A 27,123-nucleotide genomic window follows, 5' to 3' on the forward strand; every position below is an offset into this window, starting at 1 on the left:
CTCACCTTTCTTGACATGTCAACCAATCATCTTTCGGGAACAATTCCTTCAGAAATAGGATTGCTCAGCTCTCTCAGTTCTCTCTCTTTGAGTTCTAACAACCTCACGGGTTCCATACCTCTAGCTATAGGAAATTTGGATTACTTAACCGACTTATACCTATTTCACAACAATCTCATAGGGTCCATCCCCGCTTCAATAGAGAACATGAGAAATCTCAAAACAATGCACCTTTACAAGAACTCTCTCTCTGGATCTATCCCTCAAGAAGTAGGAATGCTAAGATCTCTCACTAATCTTGAATTGTCAACGAATAATTTCACGGGATCAATCCCCGCTTCAATAGGGAACTTGAGAAACCTCACAAGATTGATCGTTTTCGAGAACTCTCTCTCGGGATCTATCCCTCAAGAAGTAGGAATGTTAAGATCTCTCACTGATCTTCAATTGTCAATGAATAATCTCACGGGATCAATCCCCGCTTCAATATGGAACTTGCGAAACCTCAAAACATTATACTTTCACCACAACTCTCTCTCTGGATCTATCCCTCAAGAAGTAGGAATGCTAAGATCTCTCACTGATCTTGAATTGTCAACGAATAATCTCACGGGATCAATCCCTGCTTCAATAGGAAACTTGGGAAACCTCACAACGTTGTACCTTTTCGAGAACTCTCTCTCTGGATCTATCCCTCAAGAAGTAGGAATGCTAAGATCTATCACTAATCTTGCATTGTACACGAATCATCTCACGGGAACAATCCCAGCTTCAATAGGGAACTTGAGAAACCTCACAATGTTGTACCTTCACGAGAACTCTCTCTTTGGATCTATCCCTCAAGAAGTAGGAATGCTAAGATCTCTCACTAATCTTGCATTGTACACGAATCATCTCACGGGAACAATCCCAGCTTCAATAGGGAACTTGAGAAACCTGACAATGTTGTACCTTCAAGAGAACTCTCTCTCTGGATCTATCCCTCAAGAAGTAGGAATTCTAAGATCTCTCACTAATCTTGCATTGTACACGAATCATCTCACGGGAACAATCCCCGCTTCATTAGGAAACTTGAGAAACCTCACAACATTGTACCTTTATGAGAATTCTCTTACTGGATCTATCCCTCAAGAAGTTGGGATGCTAAGATCTCTCATTGAACTTGATTTGTCAATGAATAATCTCATAGGATCCATCCCCGCTTCAATAGGGAACTTGAGTAACCTCACAAAATTGTATCTTAGCGAGAATTGTCTCTCCGGATCTATCCCTCATGAAGTAGGAATGCTAACATCTCTTACTGATCTAAAATTGTACAACAATTATCTCACGGGAACAATCCCCACTTCAATAAGGAACTTGAGAAGCGTTACAAGTTTGCTTCTTTACAACAACTCTCTCTCTGGATCTATCCCTCAAGAAGTAGGAATGCTAAGATCTCTCGCTATTCTTTCATTATACATGAATCATCTCACTGGAACAATTCCCGCTTCAATAGAAAACTTGAGAAACCTCACAGTCTTGAACCTTCACGAGAACTTTCTCTCTGGATCTATCCCTCAAGAAGTAGGAATGCTACGATCTCTCACTATTCTTGCATTGTACAAGAATTATCTCAATGGAACAATCCCTGCTTCAATAGGGAATTTGAGAAACCTCACATTGTTGTACCTTCACGAGAACTATCTCTATGGATTTATCCCTCAAGATGTAGGAATGCTACGATCCCTCACTAATCTTTCATTGTACACGAATCATCTCACGGGAACAATCCCCCCATCTATATGGAACTTGAGAAACCTTAGATTGTTGTACCTTCACGAGAACTCTCTCTCTGGATCTATCCCTCAAGAAGTAGGAATGCTAAGATCTCTTACTGATCTTTCATTGTACAGGAATTATCTCACAGGACCAATCCCCACTTCAATTGGGAACTTGAGAAACCTCACAACATTGCAACTTTACGAGAACTCTCTCTCTGGATCTATACCTCTAGAACTAGACAATCTTAGATATCTAAAGGATCTTGGATTATCCTCCAACAAGCTCACAGGACATCTATCGCCGTATATGTGCGTTCATGGATCACTTGTGAGATTTTCTGCAAAAAACAACTACTTGGTAGGTCATATCCCAACCGGCTTGAGAAATTGCAGTGAGTTACGTCGTCTCAATCTTGGTCAAAACCAACTGACAGGGCATATATCAAAATTTTTTGGGGCATTGTCAAACCTTGTATATTTAGATATCAGTCACAATAATTTCTATGGCGAGCTTTGGCACAAATGGGAACAGTTTCCCAATTTGACTGCCCTGAAGATCTCCAACAATGACCTTTCTGGAAATATTCCACTTGGCATTGGAAGCGCAACTCAGTTACGTTTACTTGACCTCTCTTCAAATCATCTAGTTGTTGCGGTCCCGAAAATTTTTGGAAAGTTGGTTTTATTATTCAATCTTACTCTTAGTAATAACAAACTTTCGCATGATATTCCAGCAGAAATTGGAAGCATGTCTAGTCTTCAGTATCTAGACTTGTCTGGAAACAATCTGAGTGGACCTATTCAAGGGAAGTTGGGTGACTGTGTGAATCTTCTGAACTTGAACTTGAGCAGAAATCTTTTCAGTAAGACTATTCCTTATGAATTAAGAAAATTGCAGTTTCTTCAAAATCTTGATCTTGGAAATAATTTATTAACAGGAGAGATACCACCAGTGATCGGGAACTTGAAAACCTTAGAGACACTAAACCTCTCCCACAACTTGTTGTCCGGTTCTATCCCCTTTTCTTTTAATGGGATGTCAAGTTTAACATCCATTGACATATCTTACAATCACTTAGAGGGTCCTTTACCAAGCACAAAAGCATTTGAAGATGCTCCATTTCAGGCATACCGTAATAACGACAGATTGTGTGGCAATAAAACTAGTTTGATGCCATGCTCACTGAAGCAGAGCAATGGAGATAAAGGGAGAAATTATAACAAAATTGTGCTTCCAATTGTAGTTCCTTTGGGTATTGTATTTCTTATTATGGGTATAACTTTCCTGGTTCAACGCAATAGAATGGTGGACAACGAAATCAAGCCAAACAAAGCATTTAATAAAGATTTGTTTGAGATTTGGAGCTTTGATGGAAAATTGGTGTATGAAAACATCATTGAAGCAACAGAAGATTTCAATGACAAGCATTGCATTGCAGTAGGTGGATATGGCGTTGTTTATAGAGTTGAGCTGCCAAGTGGTCAGGTTGTCGCTGTAAAAAAGTATCCTCCTTCGCAAGATGGTGAGTTGGTTAATTTGCAAAGTTTTACAAGTGAGATACGTGCATTGACAGAGATACGACATCGGCATATCATAAGGCTTTTGGGTTACTGTTCACATCCACAACACTCATTTTTGGTTTATCAGTTCTTCGAAGGGGGGAGCTTGGATAAAAAACTAAGCTGTGAGGAACAAGCACTAAGTTTGGATTGGGGTAAGAGGGTAAATGTTGTTAAAGGTTTGGCATATGCTTTGTCATATATGCACCATGACTGTTCACCCCCGGTCATTCATCGTGATGTATCAAGCAAGAATGTTCTATTAGACTTAGAAGATATCGCTTATCTCTCCGATTTCGGAACAGCTAGACTTCTAAATCTGCACTCGTCAAATTGGACTTCTTTTGCAGGCACCCTGGGATATGCTGCTCCAGGTACTTGCACAGTTCATCTTAATTAGCTGCCAATACTAGTGTCATGTATTTCTTTTGAATATGCTAATTCCTAAGTCACCTTTATAATTTCTAAGTAGTTTTTTTGCCCGTCTTTGTACCCCTCATTTCTTTTGGCAGAACTTGCTTACACAATGGAGGTGAATGAGAAGTTAGACGTCTATAGCTTTGGAGTTTTAACGCTTGAAGTTATAATGGGAAGGCACCCAGGGGATCTCATCTCTTCTTTTTCTTCATCATCTTTTGATTCCTCACCACCATCTTCTTATGGGATTCTGCTGAAGGACATATTGGATAAACGTCTCCCACTTCCAAGTAATCATGTAGAGGCAGTGGTTCTTCTTGTAAAGGTAGCACTTGCATGTTTGCACCCTAACCCGCGTTGCCGACCAACTATGGAACAAGTTTCTGTGGCTCTATCCAAACAGAAGTCAAATCTGCAGGACCCATTCCTCAGGATCACATTAGGACAACTACTTGATGACAATTGTACGTACAGATGCCTAAGTATTATTGTTGTCCCTTCGCTTTTTGGGTTTTGGTTCTCCTTTTCTCTCATGTGCTTTCTAGCTGGCATTTGCTCTAAGGCTGTGGAATACTTTTTCTTAACAATAGTTGCTTTTTTCTAGCAATCAAAATGGTGCGAATTTGTACTCTACCATATAATAAGCAAAAGGGTGCATTTGTGAGGAAAGCTGTAAGGCTGCCAAGTGGCCAACTTTACTTGTTTCGATATACTTCTTTTATTCTAATTTAAATGTCCCTTACGTTTTTCTTGCATTTTGAAATTCTAAAAAAATATATTTCTACATATTATTTTTTTAATTTTGTTATAATGTGTACTTTAATTTGGTGTAAGAAATTAAAGAAAATAATATGTAAAAGTATATTTTTTTTGAAATTTGAAAATACACGAAAAACTGTAGGGAATATTTAAATTAGAATAGAGGGAGTAAGATTAAATTATTAAATTAGTTTTCAAAACAGATTGTCATAATCTATCTTACTTGATTATTGGCCAACAGAGGTAATTTTAAGTTTTTAAAAATATGTGAAAAGATTACTTTTTTTAAAGCACCGTTGACTCGTGGGAAAACCAACATGCAGGATTAGGATTAACACTGCAAGAAAAACCGGATTAAACGGCGTTTGGAACACGGTGTTTGTTCGGGCACCGTCACAGAGAATAAAAGTGGCGTTACAATAACGCCGACTTAGTTTTCAACTGACTTAATGCCTCAGGCTAACGGAAGCACACGCATAAACAAAGTTCCGTCATTCCGTCAGGCACACGCATGAACCTATGTTCGGCTTCACAACTCAGTCCACACTCTCTCTTCCTCGAGAACTCTGAACTTCAGTCCTCCCTCTCCCGATCGAGAAATGCGAAGATCGAGAGTTTTCGACAATCTGAATCGCAGAGTTTTTCATTTTTTTTTGTTGGAAATCAAACTTAGATCTCACTTCTTCTCACGATTTTTATTTGAATCTCTCTTCGGTGAAAATCAAACTAGGTTTTTTACAATCTATCTTTTTCTTTCAAACCCTAATTTTGATAACTTCTCACGTGTTTTTCGCGTTCATCAGGAATCTCGTTCGTCAGGAAGATGTAGATGCAATTGAAGCTCAGAGACCAAAGCTTTTGCTTCTCGTTCATCAAGAAAGTTTGAAGCGCTATAGGTTTAGAGCTTCACAATCGATCATTTTTTGGTGAGTTCACAATCGATTATGTTCATCGTTTGAATTTTCTTCGTTGCAGTGGTAGTTCATGATGAGCATAGCTTCTACTTCATCCCAACCCACACAAAGGCAAACAAGACGCCCAACATGGATGCATGGTGATTGGAACCCTGGTGGTGGAATGTTACATATAGTTCCCAATGAGTTAAACCAAATAGTTGAAGGACATACACCTCTTGCTTCTCATTTGGGTGTTTTAGCTCGCGATGGAAGTCTTTTACCACTCACTTATAAAAGCTGGCATTATGTTCCAAAATAAAACAAGAGCGAATTTGGAGGGAGATAAAGGTAACACAAATGAGATTTTTGTCTAAACAAATTAGCTTTTTTGTTTTTGTTCAACTCAGATGAAATGTTGAAGACAACTTGGTTATATGAAGCGAATGAAATGTCTAAACAAATACCGATGCAGATGATTCTATGAAGCGAATGAAATGTCTTCAACGGGGAAGAAATGGAGAGAGTGGAAAGTCACACTATAAAGCCATTACAAATGATGCAGAGAGGTTAGTTCATCGACTTGAAAGGGTAAACAAGCATAAGTGGCGAGCCTTGGCCTAATATTGGGGCACTCGGAAATTAAGCAAGGAAGAAAGCCAAGAAGAATAAACAAATTCATAAGAAAAAGACATTGCATCACAGAACAGGGAGAAAGCCATTTGTTGTTGTTCGACTAGAGGTATCAATAACTTTTCCTTTTGCTACAAAACACAAATAATATATTCCATATTTACTAACTAATTACTGCATACCTACTTGCACGAGACAAATAGGAACAAAGGGGTTCTCGGCCGCAAGTCGCATGCATGTGTGGAAGGCAAAGAGGGCTCGTTGGCAAGTGATACGGTTAATGAGGTCATGGTATGTATTAGCGTCCTTTTCATTCTGCATCTAAATCTGCAATATGCATGCTAATAATTGAAAGTTCATACTTCGTACATGTGATTAACCTGCTAATAATTGAAAGTTCTTACTTAGATTATCCTGGCAGTTGGTCTCTGCAAAAATTATTTCTTTTACGGACTTCTGTTTGTGATATGGTGGATTTCCTACCCCTACTAAGGAAGATCACATTTGGGGTGATTTTTGCTTGCCAACTTTTCCAATTTGGACAACCCCTACTAAAGAAGATCACGTTGGGGTGATTTTCGCTTGCCAACTTTTCCAATTTGGACAATTATACCCTTTGATTTCTGGGCTTGCAGTGTGAGTTGGTTGCCCATTATGGTAATTTTGTCTTGTTGCCTTATGGTCCAGGTATGTGGATCACAGGCAACCACGTGTAATCCACCTTTTCCTCACGCAATACAACCCCCCTCCCCCTTCACTTTCGGCGATTATATTCCTCCACCGCTCGCGCTCTCTCTAGGTCCGTTCTCTCTCTCTCTCCAAGTCGATGACTTTTCCCTCTCTTGCCTTCCTCTCTCCCTTCTTTCTGTCCACTCCCTCTCTGTCCCTCCGACCCACTACCACGACACTGCACCATCGCAACGCCTCTCTTTTCCATCAGCGGCACCACCACCAGGTTTGTCTCTCTCTCTCTCTCTCTCTCTCTCTCTCTCCCTCCGAGTGAAGATGGTGATCCCATCTGTCCCTCTCCCTCAGACTCTATCTCTTTCTCGCGATCTTAAATCGACATCCATCCATATATGAAAACCTTAAATCGACTTCCATCCATACATCAAAACCCTAAATCGACCTCCATGTAGACCTCAAAACCCTAAATCAACTTCCACTGTAACTACTGATGTTCAAAACCCTAGCCTATCGATGACTAAAACTCTCAATCAACCCTAAATGCTGTATCTCAAATGGGTTTTGTTAAAATTCACGGGCCTTGTTCTTATTTTTCTATAAATACAGTGAATTGGGCATAAGAATATGTTTTATGAGCTGTTTCCTTGGTCTTGGAAGAATTAATGAGTTTTGGCTTATTTTTTGATTTTTCTGTACAGTAAATAACCGAGCTTGGTAATCCTAAAGGTAGAAAAAACACTTGATTTGGTCTCCCATATTTCCAGGTAAGTTACTGTTTTTGATTTTCAAATTGCATTGTTTTTGTTTGTGTAGATCGATGAGATACAACTTAACAGGTTTGAAATTAATTAATTTGTAGGACTTCAAAAGTCTTATTCATTTTATGTATTGTTTGGTTGGGTATCTTAGTCATTAATTTTTGGTAAATGTTCTTATGTTGCATGTAGGTGGGTTATCTACCTGGATTCAAGTCCTCTGTTTACTCCCAAGTAAAAAAGAGTCGCCTATGATGTAGGGAAGGGTGTGCTTGCACTACTACAAAAATAGATAAAGGTCTCAATCATTTGGTGTGATCTTTCACTTTTAATCTCGCATTCAAAACCGTGGTCTATCAAGGTGTAACTAAAAATCCCTATCTTTTAACCACAGGATAAAAACCGTGATTAAAACTCATTAAAACTGCGACTAAAAAAGTAAAAACTGTGATCTTTAACTTCTTACCATCTCAGATTTTCCCTAAGACCGTGACTATTTAGAACAAAATAGTCTCAGTTTTAACAAAACCATGATGTTTTAATGTTAAAACATCTCAGTTTTATTAAAAACTGTGATTGAAAAGTATTTTTGATCTCGGTTCATACAAAAAGACTGTGACTATTTAGAACAAAATAGTCTCAGTTTTAACAAAACCATGATGTTTTAATGTTAAAACATCTCAGTTTTATTAAAAACTGTGATTGAAAAGTATTTTTGATCTCGGTTCATACAAAAAGACTGTGACCTTTGATGCCTTTAAAGACCTCATTTATTAGAAAAACCGTGACTATTTCATCTCTTTTTTTTTTTTTTTTGGGAATCTCATCACAGACTAAAATAAGGCTGTTAATTAAAAAAAGACTAATAAGGCAGGAAAACAAAAGTAACTCAATTTAATGCCAAAACAATAGTGAAAGTGAAATTAATCATTGTTGTAGGCAAGAAGTCAATCCAGTGGAAACCAAATGAAGAAAACTGTAGCATAGCCCATCAAAAGGGACAGTTACCAAAGCAAAAAAACATAAGCTGGAATATTCTAGCAGTTGTACGTAGCAAATTAACACTAGACAACCAAATTAAGGTGGAATCTGCATCACTCCTTTGTCCTTTGGACTCTTTCCTTTCTCCAACAGCACCAGCAACAGCAATATATAAGCAATAGAGGATCTGCAACACAAAGCATTTGATTTCATGAGATACCAACAGTTTTTTTTTTTTAAACGGCGAAAAAAAAAATATTATTGATAGAGATAATGGAGTACAAAAAGATAGCATCCTAACGTGAGAGTAACATTCCAACAATGTTGGCACCCTATCTCACGACAATCGTATGCTATTCAATCCCAAAGATTGACAAGAGATCAATCCAAACTAAGAACTAAAAAGAATTCCGGCAATTATAAATTAGATCAGCCAAGATAGGTAAAGAAGCATGATGTTTCACCAATCAGATTTCCCAAACAATTGCATAGTCCATTCCCAGACAATTAATGTAGAAGCAGAATCCAATCCATTAATGTAACATGGTCATTATAATGAAGTATCCAAATCCACTCAATGCTGTAAGTGGATAGTCATGAGCTCCCATACCATACCATATCAGCAGATTTCACACCAACCATAGCAAGAGTACCACATGGTGTGCAGACACCTACACTTATGGAAACGCAACCAACTATTTATATGGTCTCACGAGCCACTCCCTGTTATCTCAATTCCAACTCATTCCTTCAAAATAACAAGAGTACTTCCTCCCTCATTGTACTTCTACTTGTCCTTAGATAAAATGTGTCTCATGCCACAGAGTGGATTACTCCACCATTACCCCTGTTTTCTAGAACCCGAAAGCAACAATGGAAGCGATCCAACGTTCGAATCCACAAACTCAACAGGTTATTTTTCATGCTTAAAGAGCTACGGTACTTCATTATCGCAATTATTGCAGTCTGAATGTGCGCTAATTCATCGTCCTAATGCTTGTTTTTATTTAGGAGGAGGGAAAGGAAATCTGAAGAGAAGGTTGGGAAGGATATGGAGCTGGAGAACTTAAAGCTGTACAAGAAGTTGAGGAAGAAAGCTACCCTCCTACACCAAGAGAACCTCGCCTTGATGTCTGAGTTGATTCGAAAGAAATTCTCTCACTCTGGACATCTCTTCGATACTCTCTTCCTCCTCCAGAACCCTAGGATCAAATGAACATGAGTATGACGTATCCAATCGGGTTGGGGACAGATAGGCTTGTCTAGTACTCTATGTTGGTGAAGACTTTGCATGCCTGTGTAGTATCATTTTGACCTTCTAACATATATGTTCGAATTTTTTTTTCATGTCTTCTTCTCTTCAAATGTTAAAGAGTTGTTTCTGTTTTTTTTAAAACTACATATAACTCTGTTGGATTAAGAACTCAACCATGACCAAGGGTGTCCTTAGATACATTGATACTCCTTCCCATTTGATTTGGAAATGGATCTAGTACTCCTCCGAGACAGTTGCTGGATATGTCTCGCAAGTAAGGTTCCCACAAGGATACTCTTACCGGTAAGAGTATGTTGTATCGTGAGAAAGAGTATGTTGTATTGTGAGAAAAATATGGACTTTCCAGGATACTAACGGGAGAGATCCCATCCCGGTTGGGTTACGGGTAAGGTTTATAGCAGAGTTTACTAAGTGAGTCCCCAAATAGAAGTTAGCAAGGTTGTACCCCTTCTGGAGCAACCCTAACATTCTTGAGAGTTCCTAATTTCAATGAGATCCCCTCCTAGGCACCATGCCCCAGAGAACAGTGTTCTCAAGTTTAATAATATTTCCCATAACATCACTCTATCTACAGAGCAGCATGGACCCTAAATATTGACCAAAACACATTGATACAGTGCTTAAGTAGCAGAATTAATGCTAATATAGAATTCCATATGTAATCTGTAACAAGAGCTTAACAAGAAATGTTCCATTGTTAAGACTTTCAGATTAGTAAATTACAACTTTATTTCAACAAAACTAGGTTGTTCAAGATAAGAAAAGGTTGCCACAATCGATTTCACCAAAACTAGCACACTCGCAACTAGAATTCCTGAACATAGTAAACATGCACACACATACCTCATATATCAAGTTCTATAACAAAATTCATCCATTCAATTCGTACTTCATCGATCTCGGCTTGAGTGTACGTCTTTTTCCCATTGAACTACGTGCAACACATGAAGGATAAACAAATTAAAGTTGAACAAAAAAGTAGTGTAAGTCAACCAACGAAAAAAATAATGAAAGCTAAGAAAGTATCTCACATCTCGTCTGCACAGCATGCTTGGATCGGCAACCAAATCTTTCATAAATCTCATGACAAAAAACCCGCATTCAACAGTCGAAGGTTGTTCCAGGCACTACATAAACATTTGATACCTATTAGAGAAATTGTTTGTAACCATTCCAGAAACAAGAACAAGTAGTTCAAACATATACCTCAACTTCCTTCCAATCAACAGTCCTCCTCATGTTTTTCGCATTATCGCGAATTTTTACAGCACTTCACAAGAAATATTTCAGACGGTCAATAGATTACATAAAAAAGCTCTAATCGATCCAATCAAAATTTCATGAACTTACGTTTTAATTATGAGTTTAAGGTTCGGATTGGTTGCACCGTGAAGTGAATCGAGATAGTAAACGGTAGGATATGATAGATCAATGACAAACAATACCCAATGACACCTAAAATTTAATAAGTCACAAAGAAATTAGCTTAACTTGTTATTCATTTTTTAAACACAAGGAGTAAATAAGGCTGAGATAGTTACCCCAAATTATAAGGAATAAAAACAAGTTGGTCATTTTCAGCATCCTTCAATAAACTTGCAAGCAATGTTGATTGCGATCCTTGCTTAGTTGTCCCGCTAATGGCACTTGGGTTGACAAAAAAAAATTTCCTCCCAAGATTTGCAGACTTAATAACACGGTAGAGTTGACTGACAAAGGAAGGAAAATTAATTTGTTATAACAAGTCAAAATGATGAAAAAATAATGAGATTCAATTAAAGGATCCTCTAACCTCATGTACAACATAATGCATGTAACAGACAATTCTTTCATTTGAGACATATATTCCATATCTACCCTTTGAAGTGGAACCTCAACATTTGCCCCAAACATGTCTTCGTCGAGCGTAATGGTGAATGCTTCCTTGTATGCAACCGTCTCCACATAGTCGTCAAAAGATCGAAAAGACTCCAAATACTTATCAGAATCCACATTGCTCGAAGTTGCCTAATCAAATGAGAATTTATTCCAAATTAAAGAAATACAAGTACTGAACATTAATTAAAAGACCCGTATGAAACCATTCAAATAGTGCATTGAAACCTTTCCAAATAACATTCAAATAGTACCTGATTCGCATCCCATGCAGGTGTTTCTGGAGCTCCCTAAGTTAGAAATTTGGCATAATATCAATTCTAAGTCAACAGGTTGAATAATATAGAAAAGAACACATTAATAGATCTATTGAGAATAGATATTATACCTTCTTCCCATCCATTGCAAGGTTTTTCGACGCTCCCTAAGTTAGAAATTTCAAAAATCAACAAAAATAAGTCAGCGACTCTATTCACAAAATTAAATGACATGTCTAAAAGTTTAAATTAAGATAAGCTATTTATACCTCATTGCCAAACAATATTAAATTTTTAGGCCAAGCAACGTGATATCCTGTTGCGTCTCCAACAACATACAACTCTCCTACAATGGGTACAGGAAGAATGGCGTCTTTTTGAATCACAAAATCAATAGACACCCGAACATTTGCCTCCCCTAGTGGTACAGTATGAAGTGGTTCCTCGGGCCCAACTTTCTCAAACATCGTTCCATGAGCAACGATGTTATCCAGGGACCCCACTGCCAATTTACATGGCTGGCTCTACAACGACGAAACCAGTCACTAACACCAACTAATAACACAAATTGCAATATAAAAAATATACTCTTGAATAGTCAGTAAAATAACATACCTTTTTTGTTTTTGACTTAGGATCAGGCGGCATGTCATTCCGTGTTCTCACCATATTCTCCATTGTCAAAGAATTAAGCTGAGGGTTGCCAGTGTTATAACTTTTGATGGTGTTTGAACTCACATACTCAGATTGTGGTGTGCGGGGTACTTGTTGACTCATTGCATAGAATTGGTCTTTCATTTGTGACATAGCTGTCTGCAGGGCTTTAATCTTCTCTTGGCAATGTGAATGGCCACCACGTCTAGGCATTTGAAAGTAGGCAGTTGGTGTTACAAAGTCTCCAATGCCTCGTACCCGAGAACGTTCATGTTTACATAGTACCAATGCTAGAATGTCGGTACTTCCTCCAAGATCTAAATTCCCCTCTTGTGCTTGTTTGGTGAACTCATCCTACAACAAGCATTACCACCTTTGTAAGAAGAATTAAAAAATAATAATTAACACAAACCAATTGTTTGAAGAATCTTTACAATCATTGCAGCTTGTTCTTCGATGTCTTCATTATCATACTCTCCATTTTTATTTTGACGAGACTTCTTCCATAAAATGCTTCTATCAATCTCATCAGCATCATCAACATCCTCAACTTCAGCAACCTCATCCTCAGCACCATCGATTGATTTTTTTATCATCTTTATCTGCAAAATAAGAAACTAGTTAATTGAGACAAGAAGCAAGAAAACAGGTAATTGAGAGCACAATATATAAATACAACCAGTAATTCATATGTGATTGCATAAATTTCAAATCACTTACCTGTTCTTGTTCAAAATTAGCGTAGCCCTTCCGACCGAGCCTGTGACGAAATTTATTTTCTCTTTGTTTACCTCGTTGGTTGTCATTATGTTTCTTCAATGGATTTTAAACATGAATATAAGTTAACTTTGATGAATACATTATGCTCAACATCGACTACTACTTAAAGAAATGAAACTTTGCTTAAAGAATACATACCTCAAAATCTTTTGTCAATCTATGTTTAACAAATGCATCCCAATGTTCTCGTTCAATGAAACTATAAATTGCTGGTGGTCTTGAAATGATGTCCAGATCCGACTTATATGCACGTATGTACCTAGTGAGAACTTTCCTGAATGTCCTACAATTTGCTGCGATAGCAGATAAAACATTCTTCCTGCTATATTGATCCACATCGAATGTAGTCTGATTTACCGGCATTGAATGAGCAATGTTATATGCCATTTGAACAGAGGACTTTATAAGAGGACAATTAATGAAATTGTTCAAGCTTTAGTCTATGTAATATAAAGAAGTCACGTGATACATACCTTCACACATCTCCATAGCATCTCTTTATTTTCATCTGATACCTTTTTCCATGTACGATCTATTGGGACCATTGTGCGAGCCAAGACTCCAAGATAGCTTGAGTATTTTGCTCTTGTTTCCCCTATTGCTTGACCTCTTTTGTTGTACTTGACTACTTTTCGTACACCAGAACTCCTATCCTTTATGACATCTGGGAGGAATGTTGACCCTCTACCTCTCCTTATGTTACTTCCCGGATCTGGTAACAACTGTGCATCCTCATCTACATTATCAGCAAAATTCAGAGTGGAATGCCTATTTTTCCTTTTCTTACATTTTGGATCTGTTGACAGCACTGCCTCCTGGCCATTACTAGGCAAGTTCTGAGATGAACCCATCCTGTTTGAGATGCAAATATGGGATAGTATAGTAGAGGTTGAACAATACTACTAAAACATCGTAATAGAGCATCTAACAATGAATAGCTAAGCAAAATATCTTAGATACATGGACATAAATTGACATTGGAGAATATAGAAACATAACATTCCAACCATTAAGCATAGAAACATAACAAGGAATATTGAATTGAGACCAATTAAAATTTCTCATCACAGCTAGAACAAATAAAACATAGTTAAATACTTAAATCTAATAAGTTATTTCCAAAAGAGAGCAAAACATTTGTCATTTCATGATGTATTGTTGATCCACGTCCCTTCACAATCTGCTCGTATGTGAGATGAAATAGAGTCGTCTGATCCATCATCAGTTGTGTCAACTTCTGGCAGTGTTATGTCTTGACGCTCAACAAACCAATCATCAAGCTCATCACCACCGTCGCTATGATATCGACGTTGAGGAGGTTCTAGGACAATTGACCATTTCGGATCAAGTTGATCTTCAACATAAAAAACTTGTTTGGCCTGTGAAGCCAAAATGAAGGAATCAGATTTGTGCCCTATCTTTCCAAGCTCAACTAGTGTGAAACCAAGTTCATCCACTTTAACTCTCTTGTTGTCCACCCAATCACACTTAAATACGGGAATCCTTAATGCATTATAATCCAGCTGCCATATTTCTGTAATGACCCCATAGAAACTCATATCTGCGTAAACAGGATTCTTGTCCTTGTAGCCAGTAACTTGCATTGTAGTTGCCACCATGGTAACTCCACTATTTTGGGTGACTCGTGAATTATCGCGATCTTTCGTGTGGTAACGACAACCGTTTATGATGTAACCTGGATACTTTATCACATTTCGGCTCGGTCCTTGTGCTATCCACTTTAAGGCATTAGAGAGATTATTTTCGGAATTTATTTCCTCTGCAACCTGTGTATAGTTAAATAATTAGCTAAATTTTTTAGTGCAACAGATTTAAATAGATAGATTTGTAATTAATAAGATACCTTTTCACGTAGCCAATTAAAGAATGTTTTATTATGTTGAACCTGTAGCCACTTTTGACTTTTAGATTGACGAGGATTTTGTTGCTTCAACCACTCCATGTGCTTCCTAAAGAATTGCAAGAAAGTATCATAAGATGAGCTAACATATATACCCTAATATATCTAACAAAGATGGAGATATAAATGTCTTACTCAATATAAGGTTGAACATCGCTTGTGTTCTCTAACACGTAATGATGTGCTTGCTGCCATGCTTCGCGATCAATAGTCACAACATGGCCACCTGGTAAAGGTCTTTCAATTTCTCTATTATCAACTGTCATGTTCCTGGCGGTGGGAATCCCAATTGCATCTAACCCAGATAAATACTCTGTGCAAAACTCAACAGCTTCCTCCATAATATAACTTTCAGCAATGCAACCCTCGGGACAGTTACGATTACGAACATAACCTTTTAAGACCTTCATGAACCTCTCAAATGGATACATCCATCGAAAGTGAACTGGACCACAAAGTCGAACTTCTCTAACAAGATGCACCGTCAAATGAACCATGATATCAAAGAATGATGGTGGAAAGTACTTTTCAAGTAAACATAATGTGATCACCATATCAGATTGCATTTTGTCTAACTTTGACACATCTATCACTTTACTACAAATAGCATTAAAAAAGAAACATATTCTGATAATCGCGTATCTCACTTCCTTTGGCAGCACAGATCTTATTGCCACAGGTAGTAACTGCTGCATTAAAACATGACAATCATGCGACTTGAGACCATAAAGTTTCAGATCCTCCATCGAGACACGACTTCTGATATTCGAAGAGTAACCTTCGGGAACCTTGAGTTCAGACAATGTTTTGCAAACTCTTCTTTTCTCCTCTCTAGACAAAGTATAACATGCTGGAGGTAAGTATGTTCGCTTGGCTCCAATTTCTGGTGCTAACTCTTCCGATCCACCCATAGCTACATGGTCAAGGCGAGCATTAATTCCATCCTTTGTTTTTCCAGGAATGTTCAGTAACGTCCCAAGGAGTGCTTCTAAAAAGTTCTTCTCAGTGTGCATAGTATCCACGATGTGTCGGACTAACAAGTACTTCCAATACTCAAGTTTAAAAAAAATTGACTTTTTCTTCCAACACTTTGTACATGCGTCATTTGGTGAACTTTTTGTTTTGTTTTTTTTCCCCCATATTGTTTCAATCCCTTCAACCTTTCGTAATACCTCCTCTCCCGTTAACGGTACAGGGGGGACTCTGAAATCTTGCTCTCCATTGAAAGCCTTTTTTTGCCTCCGATATGGATGATAGCGTGAAAGAAATCTTCTATGACCTGTATATATATTCTTCTTGGAATGTTTCAATCTACTAGAAGAAGTTTCCTCACCACAAATTGGACATCCATAATAGCCCTTCACCGTGCAACCGCTCAAATTTCCATACGCGGGGAGATCATTAATTGTCCATAATAGTACAGCCTTTAACCTGAAATGTTGTTGCTGGTAAGCATCAAATGCTTCAACGCCTACCTCCCATAACATTTTCAAATCATCAATCAACAGTGCAAGATAAACATCAATGTCATTACCAGGTTGTTTTGGACCAGATATCAATAATGTTAGCATCATAAATTTTCTCTTCATGCACAACCGCGGAGGAAGATTGTAGGTGACAAGTATAACTGGCCAACAACTGTACCTACTGCTAAGGGAACTGTACGGATTTATTCCATCAGCAGAAAGAGCTAGGCGAAAGTTTCTTGGCTCTGCAGCAAAATCTGGCCACATGTTGTCCACCAACTTCCATGATGGGGAGTCTGCTGGGTGACGTAGTTGGCCATCACATTCTCTTTGACGTGCATGCCATGTCAAGTTCTCCGCTGTTTCTACCGACCTATACATGTTTCGGAACCTCGGAATAGGTGGAAAATACCATATAACTTTTGCAGGCACGCCAGTTCTAACTTCTGTTGAATTTTTTTTCAACTTCCATCTAGACGTTTGACATGTAGGGCATGAAATCTCATCTTTGAACTCCTTTCTGTAGAGCATACAATCATTGGGACAAGCATGTATTTTCTCATATTCCATACCCAATGCAGCCAAAGTCTTCCCCGCCTCATACATGGATACTGGTAGTTCATTGCTGGCAGGAAGCAACTCACTGATTATCTCTAGGAGATTTGAAAACCATTTATTAGACAACCCACTTCCAGCTTTGAAGTTAAATAACCTAACTAAGGCAGATAACTTTGTAAACTTCATGCAACCGGGATACAACTGTTTTTCAGCATCTTCAAGTAATTTTTTAAACTTATCAGGATCAGTCGCGCAGTCATTGTATGCAGCCTCAACCATTTCTCTTACCTCTGCTGTAACATTTAAGGGAGGCGTCTCAATTTTCTCACCAAAAAACTCAGGCGGATTGACACATGGTGGTGGTGTGGTGGTAGCCGCTTCGCCATGCCATATCCATGTATCATAACTTTGGTCAATACCATTGAAAAAGAGATGATTTCTAATCTCCTGAATGGATTGTTTTCTCATGTTCCCACATAGTCTACACGGACATCGTATGGATTGGGGATCTTGACCATGCATAATAGCAAATTTCAGAAAACTTTCAACCCCTTCCTCATAGTCTTTTGATCTTCTATCCTTGAGCATCCAGGATCTATCCATCTCTTGTAGATTCTAAAATACCTATACTGGTAGAACATTAAAAAAAGAAAAAACTACGGAGGAGGATTGAAGTACATAAAACAATTCTCATATTTCTAAGAAAAGCAGATATCCACACAGCACCCTATACCATCAGTCTTATGCAAAATACCAACAAGATTTCACAACAAAAAAAAGTTAAAAGTATATAAACTAAATAAGTAAAGAGAAAACAACTGAGCTTACCAAGAAAAAATACTATTGGATTGAAGGGAGCACTTCTAACAATCAGCTTGATACAAGCTCCACAACCATGTCACTGTTGCCGATCTTTCTGTGGAGACACAAAAGATAATAGAGTGTAAGTTGAATTTGTATCAAGTTGGACTTACTACCGATTGCAATGAGCATATAAAGCAATTCGACAATGAAATGACAAACAATTTCAAAACTAGTGATACGAAGATAATTGACCAAAATGGCCATTGCATTTACTTAATCATGTACTGTTATTCTGTCAGTTGTAATAACTGTTCAAGTTAAGTGCAGCAGTGAGATGCTTTGGCATCCTAGTTTGATTGTTGAGCAATTGGGTTGATATGTTGTTTCTAGTTGCTCACCACTTTTTATTGACCTATCCTTGTGGGGTTGTCCCTTGGAATGTTTATGCCTTACTAGGGGGTGTGTCCCTAGGTTTATTGTGCATCTTTTATGTTGCAATTTGTTGTGTGGCTGCCCTATAATGCTCTTTGCTACTATAGCTGCTTATGGCTGTGGCTACTTTGGCTGCTTGCTGCTGTAATGGCAGTAGGTAGATGCTGCTATTGTTTTCTAGAGCTGATTTCTACAACTGTTCAGATCTGCTACATCTGTTCTGATGTTGCTTCCTGCTGTAATGGCAGCTACAGTTAGCTGCTAAACTGTACTGTTATGTTGCAAATCTGATCTGTATTGTTTTATTCCTAAGGCTACTGCTATGTTGCTGCTATTCTGCTATTTCCCATGGCTGTGGTTGTCTGTTTCTACAGATCTGCTACTGTATCTCCAGCCCAACAGCTAGACAGATCTCTTGGTGTTGGTGTTTCATATCCAGAGTAGCTGGTCTTCTTGACAGCTATGGGTTGCTAAAAGTGGTTCCTCTAGGCAGTGGTTCAATCCAAATTGCTATCAGCTGTTCTCTGCTAAGTCCAAGGTGCTGCAATTACTTGTGCTTGTAAATAAGATGAATTTTGTCAACTCACTGCTGGCAGCTACTGAAGCTTGTTCAGTTCAGTCCAGCTATCACAAAGACTTATTTCTGGCTGTTCACTAATTCGGACCGTTCCCATTGGTGAATCAGATTCCATCTCAGAATTGGAATGGTGCTTTATTCCTTTTGTAGATGGTTTGGAAACAAATGTATCTCAGGGCTTCTCTTGATATTCTCCATCTCATTAGTTCGCTACATACTAATATTATCCACCCCATGTAGCCACTTGGCTTAGCTTTCCAATTTTCACAATCTTTGTTTTGTTTTGTTTGTCTCCTGGGGTATGCCCCTTATGGGCTATATATTCGGTTATCCCTTTTTTTTAATTTCAAGCTGATTTACCCACAAAAAAAAAAGTGCAAAAGAATAAGAATTGAGACCAGCATTAGGAGAGGGATGCAAATTGGAGTAAGCTACCATTAAGGTGCAATAACGAAGAACAAAATGGAACATTTACGCAGGATAATGGATGAAACTTTTGTCCACCAAACTCGCTCTTTATCTATATGGAAGGAAATAGGCATGCCCATTGGCAGCTCAACTGAAGATACAAAAGCTCAGTAGTTCCAGAAACAAAGATTTTCACTTACCTTACGCCAACTATCTTTTGAAATTCTTCTTCCATAGAGCGGATCATGTAACTGTGAAAATCATATTTTGATGTAAGGTTGTGGTTCTGCCATGAATAAGACAAACAAAAACCATAAATAGTAAACTATTAGTAACAAATTCCAGTATAAATGAGCCTTATAATTTGAAATGTCTGAATAGCAAAACTAACAAACATAGAATGAGGCATAAATGGATAACAGGTTCTAGAATACAATGGATCTATCTGGTTTGAAGACAATGATATTATCTGACAAGTTCATATCAAAGGTCTAAACTTAGAAGTCCAACGATTCGAATTTGATCTGAACTACAATACTGGTGGCTGGTGGCAAGTTTTACGAGTAATGGAATGTCTGATAGGACGTTAGTTCATCATGCTCTCACCAATGTTGCAAATAGTTAGCACTGTCCAAATCGCTACACTAAGCACGGTGCATCAGTGGATTAATGTGAGAATGGTTTGAATCCCTACGAAATTGACATGATACTAGTTTATTGTGGTCTGTTAGAAATATGATGTTCTTGAAGTAGCTCTTTTATATCTATGAGTTCAAGCATGATTAGTGAGGTTTTGGTGATGAATTTTGTTGGATTTGAGTAGCAGAATTTCGTGTATGTAGCATGTGTACATAGCAGTATTCTGACAGCAAACTGGGTCTCAGTTATTGGGTAATTTCTCATTCGTAAACTTTGAATTAGGTATTGGTTCCTTCACAAGTTAGAGAGTAGACTTAAAGCTTGTTCTTTTGCCGCTGGAATCGCCCGAAACCGTTGAGAATTCAATTTATAGTGATTTTCCGAAATCTGGATTGAAACCAGGAAATCTGTTTCCTGACAGATTCGCGAACCAACTGTATTTACTCATTTTTCCATCCTTTAGGTTCGAATCTGACTTGGGTTCCTTCACAACTTTTGTAGTACATCCTGTTACGCAACTTTTGGCACTAGAATCACTAAAAAGCATTAAAAGCACAATTTATAGTGATGTTTCAAAATTGGGCTGTCCTGTGAAGCTTCTTGCTGAAAAATAATATTGGTTTGCTTTCTTGAGATGAATCTAGTCAGAGAGTTGATCTGTATGTACAAGAATACCAGAATTAACAGCTTCAAGTCTTCATGAAAATGGGGTTAGTTTCTAAAAATCTGTATGTACCCTTGGAAACTACTACTCCTACAGGGGAAGCTTCTACGTACTCCTACCATATTTAAGGTTCCCTTTCCCCAACAGTATGGTCAAGGGGCATAAAAACATCCCCATTAATCAAGGGGTCCCCCCAGTGCCCATCTCCCCTGTTGAAACAAACAAATCAATAGCATATGTAAAAATAAAACTACTCTCAATAACACATGCATATGTTCGATTTGCGATTTTGTCAAAGGATCACTTTTCCTCACAGAATTTTACCGGTAACTTACAAAAATAAATGAGGTAGAAACATAAGATGGGGTCATAATTTTTGCGAAGTAAGGATTTTTAGATCTAAAAGCTTTGGCTCTTTCAAGAGGTCTAGATTTTCCATTGCCGGATGAAAATGGATTTTTGACAGTAAATGGATAGTGTCGGGGTCTTTTGGCAACGGACAAGCCTCCTACAGGCAAAAATCAAGACATATTTTAGATTGAAGAGCACATGAATCTTTTTCATAGTTCATTCACGACAATGGATATTCTTAACTCGCACCTACAGAGAATAAGCAAAACAAACATCAAAGCAAAACAATACTTACTTTTACTTTCTTGGCGCTTGACAGCCTTATTAATATTTGGAATTGGTAGCTTTAATTCAGTACTAGTGATTTCACCACAACAATCTCCAAAACAGAGAGTACAATCGCAATTCCTAAAAACCCTAGAACTCCAGCGAAACGGATCTAATTTCTGAAGAGGAAAAGGAGTACTCACCGAGGGTAATTGAAGATCTCAGTGAAGGCGCTGTCACACGATGAAGGCAAATAAGGGAAAGATGCGAGCGAGAGGAGAAGGAGCCGTCGCATAAATCGTTTCTAGAGAGAGCTGAACGGTTGAGAGTAAGAGAGCTGAAGGAGATGGGTTTCTCCATAATGGTTTTTGTTTGTCGTACTCGAGGAAAAAATTGGGGGGAAAAATTGGGGGGAAACGTGGGGAAAATCTTCTGGAAAAAATTGGGTTTAGAAACCACCGCCATGATCGACATTACCAGAGAAGCTGCGTGCAACTGGGTTTACAAACTGTGTGCAACATTATATGTTATATATCTTTTAATAATATTCAATATTAGTATTTTGCATATCTCAATTAGACATAACTATTTTAATAATCGATATCGCTGATTTTGTTGTGCTAATTGATTAAATCATTATCGTAAAAAAATTGTCTCCGTTGGATTTAAAAAGCTCCTTGATTGGGACTCAATTTATTTTTTGGATGATAGCTATCGTCCGATCAAATGTGTAACGATCCCTGATCAACTTTATTTTTTATGTGGATGATGAACTCCGTAATATGTAAAAGATAGACGGTATGGATTGAAAAATTAAAACTCTGGCGGGAGTCTGGTCTTGCAATCTACTCGGAATGCATCAAATGTGGTCCTATCAGGCATTTGCTCATATCCGATGATCTCTAATTTTGGTGACAATATTGGAATTAGTGAGACGTGAAATCCTAATGGTTCGGATCGACCACTATAAAATTTGAGTTGATAACGACCTTTATATTCTATATGTACAATGTAGTTGTCAACAAACTAAGTTTTGTGTTATACGTGAACATACAGTAGTCATTCGACCATGACATGATTACGATGATCCAAACCATGGCTTTTGTTTTCTTTGTTAATTATATCATACTCAAAAAATTTGGTCTCAATCAGGTTCAGAAAAGCTTCTTTATCAAGTCACAATGTCACTAACAAAATGGATTTTTTCCGTCTGATCAAGTGTGTAGCGATACCTGATTAATTTCATTTTTGCAGGAATGATTTACTTCATATTATGTAAAAGATGGACAGTTTGGATCGAAGAAAAAGACTGATCAAGCGGGCATCGGGTATTGCAATATAATACTTTACTACATTGAGATGCATCAAACATAGTTCAATCAGGAGATTGTCGATATCCGATGATCTTCGATTTTGGTGACGATGCTGGAATTAGTCAAACATGAAATTCTAATGATTCAGATCGACCATTATTAAAATATAACAGATTGATTAAGTTTAGAACTTATTCGTACTGTGTGTAATATGAGGACGCTTAATTATTGCGCAGAAAATCACGAACGTAAGTGGGTGCTTTGATTCAATAAGCAACAGTCAGAAATAGCATATATATATATATATATTTAATATCCTAAGACATTCCAGATTCTCTTGTGCGTGCTAGCTGTAGCCTGTAAATTGTTGTTGGTCGCGTGAGAGTGTGTTCGAGCCTTGGGCATGACATTAATTTCTTTTTTCAATGGTTATTACAGTTACAATCACGGTTTTTTGAAATGAGATCTTTAAGTAAACAATCACAGTTTTACTAAGCGAGATCTAAAATATTTAAGTAACAATCTCAGTTTTTCTGAAACGAGATATATTCTTTTACATACAATCTCAGTTTTTCGAAAATGAGATATATTCTTAAGTTATAATCTCACTTTTTAGATTATTGAGATTAAAAAATCTTTTCATCTCAGTTTTTTCATATAGCTGAGATTAAAACTATAGTCCATAACATTTTATTACGCTTTTACAAAAAGTGAGATCTTCTTAGTTTTTGAACCGTGACCTTTACATCATTTTGTAGTAGTGTTGTTGAATCTTCCCTTTTAAATCTTATTTTCGTGATCAGGTTTGGTGTTTTGTGCCTTCGAGGTGTGTATACTTATGTTGCGTTTGTGCGTTGCGTAATACGTTTTGCCCCTAAAAACTTGAAATCTTATACCTTGAATGGTGTTTTTGTTACTAAACTGATGGTAAGATCGAAGCTCTGTATAAACTTCTAGCTATTTCATGCAAGTTTTTGTCACTGGGCGGTTGGTCCGAAGACATGGTTGCAAGGCACTTACCTCCACCTTTACCACTTGATTGAGCTAACCCTTTTGCACTTACTACTGCAAAAAGATGTAGTATTACTCTCTTTAGGTTTTCGGGTCACTTACTGCCCTGATTCATGTTTAGTCCATTTGCAAGATAGGCATGCATGGACAAGGATAAATTTAATTAGAAAAATCAGCTCCGAGATAAAAGATTGAAATCGATATGGAATTTGGATGAAGGCACTGTTTATGAACAGCTCTTTGGTTCAGCAGAAACTGTATTGATGTAGCAATGTATTAGCCCATGTTAGAGTTTTTTCTTGTTAAAGTCCAAGAAGAGCAGTGTATCAGCGAAGGTCTTTCAGTTTTTGAAGATTTAATATCTTCACAAAATGGGCATTGAAGTATTCATGTTTTGGCCTTTTCACTAGGGCCTTACTTTAAATTGGGCCCTTGATTTTTTAAGGCTGGTTAACTGATAAGAAAAACTTTTTACACAGGCCTCAATGAAAAAAAGTTTCCATAATTAAAAAAGTGCCCTTAAAAATTGGAGCCGCTGAAATTAGTCCAAACTTGAGGATACAGTGATAGCTCTAAGGGCTTTAGCCCAAAGTCGGTTCCAGTGCATTGTTCTTAATATTGATACTGCTATTGATATGTGATGGCCAATTGTCACTGTTGTTTGGTATGACGATTTTCATGGGTTTCCTTTCCAAAAATGTTCCAGGTACATGAAAGAAGATCTTCTCCCACATTCGGATTCTACTTCTGAACCGCCTCCCCTCTTTGATGCAACTTCTCGGTATACCCTCCCTCCCTTTCTCTTTGATTTAGACATGTACGAATTCATATAGGCAATCCCCCTTTATGGGCATAATAAAGTTTGGTTTGATGTGATGTGATATGAGTACATATACAGATTTCACAGAACAAAGTTTATTTGCTGTTTGCGAGATCTTTCCTTTTTTCTGGCCTACTCTAGACTCAAATTAGTAAATTAGTTTTGTGTGATCACTTCGTGATCTGAAGTGGGTACTTTCTTGAAGGTTGTACACATTTTACCGTGCCCGTTTGCTCAACATGTTTGGATTGCCAGGAACTATAAGGTTTGTTTTTCCTTATCCTCAATTCATTTTTGTTAGGTAATGTTTATGATTTTCATTTTATAGTTCGCCCACAATGCTGCTACATTTAATCACTTCATGAAATCAAATCAAATCAATTGGGTAGAGATCAGGTTGTACAAGAATTGATAGGGGCATGAGAGAATTTCAGGATTTCATTAACTCAGTGAATGTGAGAGACTTGCTGATGTTAGGAAGGAAATACACATGGTCTAACTTTCAACATGTGAACATCTAATCAAGAATTGACAGGTTCTTAGTTTCTCAAGAATGGTTGGTCAATTTTTCATCCAACCACATCTGGTATCTCTATATATTGTGCTGCTACACATGAAGATTGAAGAATATTATGTTGGGTCGGTTGTTGATCAAGAATGAGAATGAAGTCTTAATGACATGGTCCAAATTGTGTTGTATGCAGTAGAAGATGGGGACTCTGATCCTTTGATACTTGCCTGATCTGCTGATATAATGTCAATGACACTACTGGTCCAAGCACTCTGAAGAACTTTATGTGCTTGTCTAGGCCTTGGTTTCCTTGAAGGTATTTGAAGATCTACTGTGTCTATGGTCTTTGCTTTGCTTTGGTTTTTTTCAGTATGAGATGGGGAGATTTATTCCTTTGATACTGTTTAAACCTTGACCATACATTCATGTTGAGTTTTTATTGTTGTCCAAATGGAGCTGCTATTTCTTGAAGTTGGAAAAACTGCTAGCGGTGCCCAGATTTTGTTTCAGTTAATGATTTTGGGTTCTTGGTTGGAGATATATGTCGAAGGGTTAAGATAACAACAGGTCAAGTTGCTGGAGGGCTAGCTGAAGTTCTGTGTTTGACTGCGGATTTGAAGTTCTATACTTGCGTATATCAAACCCTTGATCAGACTTATGATTACAACTTTTGCTATGCTCATCTACATTAATAATTTCAGAAACATTCATAATCGTTCTCCACAACGGGCATGACAAATGTGCCTTGCACGTGGCAATGTACCTAGTGAATTGAATATGTTTTGGTGCATCTGGCAAGCTATACAAATTGGTTGGTTCTTGATTTAAGTGACAAGCAGGGTATTTTGTTAATCATATTACGGTCTTGCTATTGTCAGCCCAGTGGGCTGACAATAAACACACTAGAAAACAGGAAAAATACGTATTTCTGTGTACTTTTTATACCCTTTAATACACATTCACACACTCACTATTGTCAGTCCATTTGGCTGATTTTAGAATTTTCCATTCATGTGTTGTTTGTAGACGCAAATGATGGAGCTCTCGACGCAAATGGAGGGATCTTCTACTGAATATCCACGTGCATAGATGAGGATATCTTTGTAAAAGTTATGGGTCCTAAGCAACCTGGTCGTGTTCGAACATTTGGATTAGGCCCTTCTATCAAAGATGTCTTTGCAGGTGGATATCCGCGATCACAAGAGGAAACCCATATATTTCAAGCACAAATGCAAGAGTAGTTTCAATTGTACCGGGTCCAATTTGAGACAAAAATGAAAAGAGATGATGGAGACGCAAATTGAGGTTATGCGTTCGTAAATGGATGCTACTATTCAAGCACAAGCCGCTACCATTCAAGCTTAGCAAATAAGGATGGAGCATTTGGAGTCTCAATTGGTGACCAGGGGAGGGCCTGCTGCACGTGAGGCTGCTTGGGGTCACCACCCAATGTCACGACCGCAACAAAACTCGCACGAGTTTACCTCCTCCTCAAGTCACCAAAAGGTGAGTGAACAAGTATGCCCAACATGTACTTTCTATTATTTTTTTCCTTTTGTGGGTGAGTTACCAATCAATACCCTTGTCAAGCTGTTGAATTTGATGCACATTTCATAAGCATTCAACAACTTTGTTGGTTCTTTGCCTGATGATTCTTTCTCAACCTTGACCAATTTGGAAACTTCGGATTTGAGTTCCAATAGCCTTATTGGGTCTATCCTTAAGAGTAGTTTGAGCATTTGCACCAATTTAGGTGAACATAAAAGCTGCCTAAACTGACAATTCTTATTTGTGTGTAGGTCGCCCAATCAAAGACAAAGAACAAGAACAAGAACAAAAGCAAAAGGAGGCATCATATATAAACTGCCGCTTTTTTTTTTTTTGGTTTTGTTTGTGTCTTGTTTCTTTTGTGTCCTGTTTTTTTTTTTTTTTGGAGTCTTGTGTACTCTATTAGTTTGGAGTCCTGAGTCTTGTGTCCTGTGTCAGTTTGGCATCTTGTGTACTAGTGTGGATGGTGTTTCCTAGTTTTTGGAGGACTAAGGGATCTAGATTTTGTTGCTGATGCAATTTGTGCTGTTGTATTATTATTCT

At 37.8% G+C, this 27,123-nt stretch overlaps 2 protein-coding genes across 15 annotated transcripts; one reads left to right on the forward strand and one right to left on the reverse strand.

The window, feature by feature from the left end:
- On the forward strand, positions 1-27,123 carry LOC131316367 (probable leucine-rich repeat receptor-like protein kinase At1g35710). Of its 8 annotated transcripts, XM_058345702.1 has the most exons (7): positions 1-3,697; positions 3,836-4,204; positions 5,303-5,743; positions 5,868-6,134; positions 6,229-6,316; positions 26,059-26,538; positions 26,832-27,123. In XM_058345702.1, coding segments are annotated over exons 1-3 (4,053 nt in total). In that variant the 5' UTR covers positions 1-15; the 3' UTR covers positions 5,305-5,743; positions 5,868-6,134; positions 6,229-6,316; positions 26,059-26,538; positions 26,832-27,123. The 8 variants fall into 8 exon arrangements, 1 of the variants encoding a protein (XP_058201685.1); XR_009197089.1 differs by lacking the exons at positions 1-3,697; positions 3,836-4,204; positions 5,303-5,743; positions 5,868-6,134; positions 6,229-6,316 and adding exons at positions 6,819-6,980; positions 7,411-7,476; positions 24,727-24,786; positions 25,057-25,348; XR_009197090.1 differs by lacking the exons at positions 1-3,697; positions 3,836-4,204; positions 5,303-5,743; positions 5,868-6,134; positions 6,229-6,316 and adding exons at positions 23,449-23,493; positions 24,408-24,482; positions 24,727-24,786; positions 25,226-25,348.
- LOC131316369 (uncharacterized) lies at positions 8,267-21,849 on the reverse strand. 7 transcript variants are annotated; one of them, XM_058345708.1, is made up of 16 exons: positions 21,581-21,742; positions 18,064-18,151; positions 13,764-14,142; positions 13,429-13,638; positions 13,231-13,323; positions 12,945-13,112; positions 12,472-12,864; positions 12,126-12,380; positions 11,988-12,023; positions 11,854-11,889; positions 11,517-11,731; positions 11,266-11,433; positions 11,075-11,179; positions 10,931-10,994; positions 10,756-10,851; positions 8,267-8,635 (listed from the first exon to the last, which is right to left on the reverse strand). In XM_058345708.1, the coding sequence occupies exons 3-16, from the start codon at positions 14,139-14,141 to the stop codon at positions 8,459-8,461; spliced, it is 2,394 nt and encodes a 797-aa protein (XP_058201691.1). In that variant the 5' UTR covers position 14,142; positions 18,064-18,151; positions 21,581-21,742; the 3' UTR covers positions 8,267-8,458. The 7 variants fall into 7 exon arrangements, 6 of the variants coding, with proteins under 6 accessions (XP_058201691.1, XP_058201689.1, XP_058201692.1 ...); XM_058345707.1 differs by lacking the exon at positions 18,064-18,151 and adding an exon at positions 10,568-10,655 and having other exon boundaries at positions 8,495-8,635; positions 21,581-21,815; XM_058345706.1 differs by lacking the exon at positions 18,064-18,151 and having other exon boundaries at positions 21,581-21,817.

Source organism: Rhododendron vialii, chromosome 2a (genome assembly GCF_030253575.1).
Source record: "Rhododendron vialii isolate Sample 1 chromosome 2a, ASM3025357v1".
NCBI classification, from domain to species: Eukaryota; Viridiplantae; Streptophyta; class Magnoliopsida; order Ericales; family Ericaceae; genus Rhododendron; species Rhododendron vialii.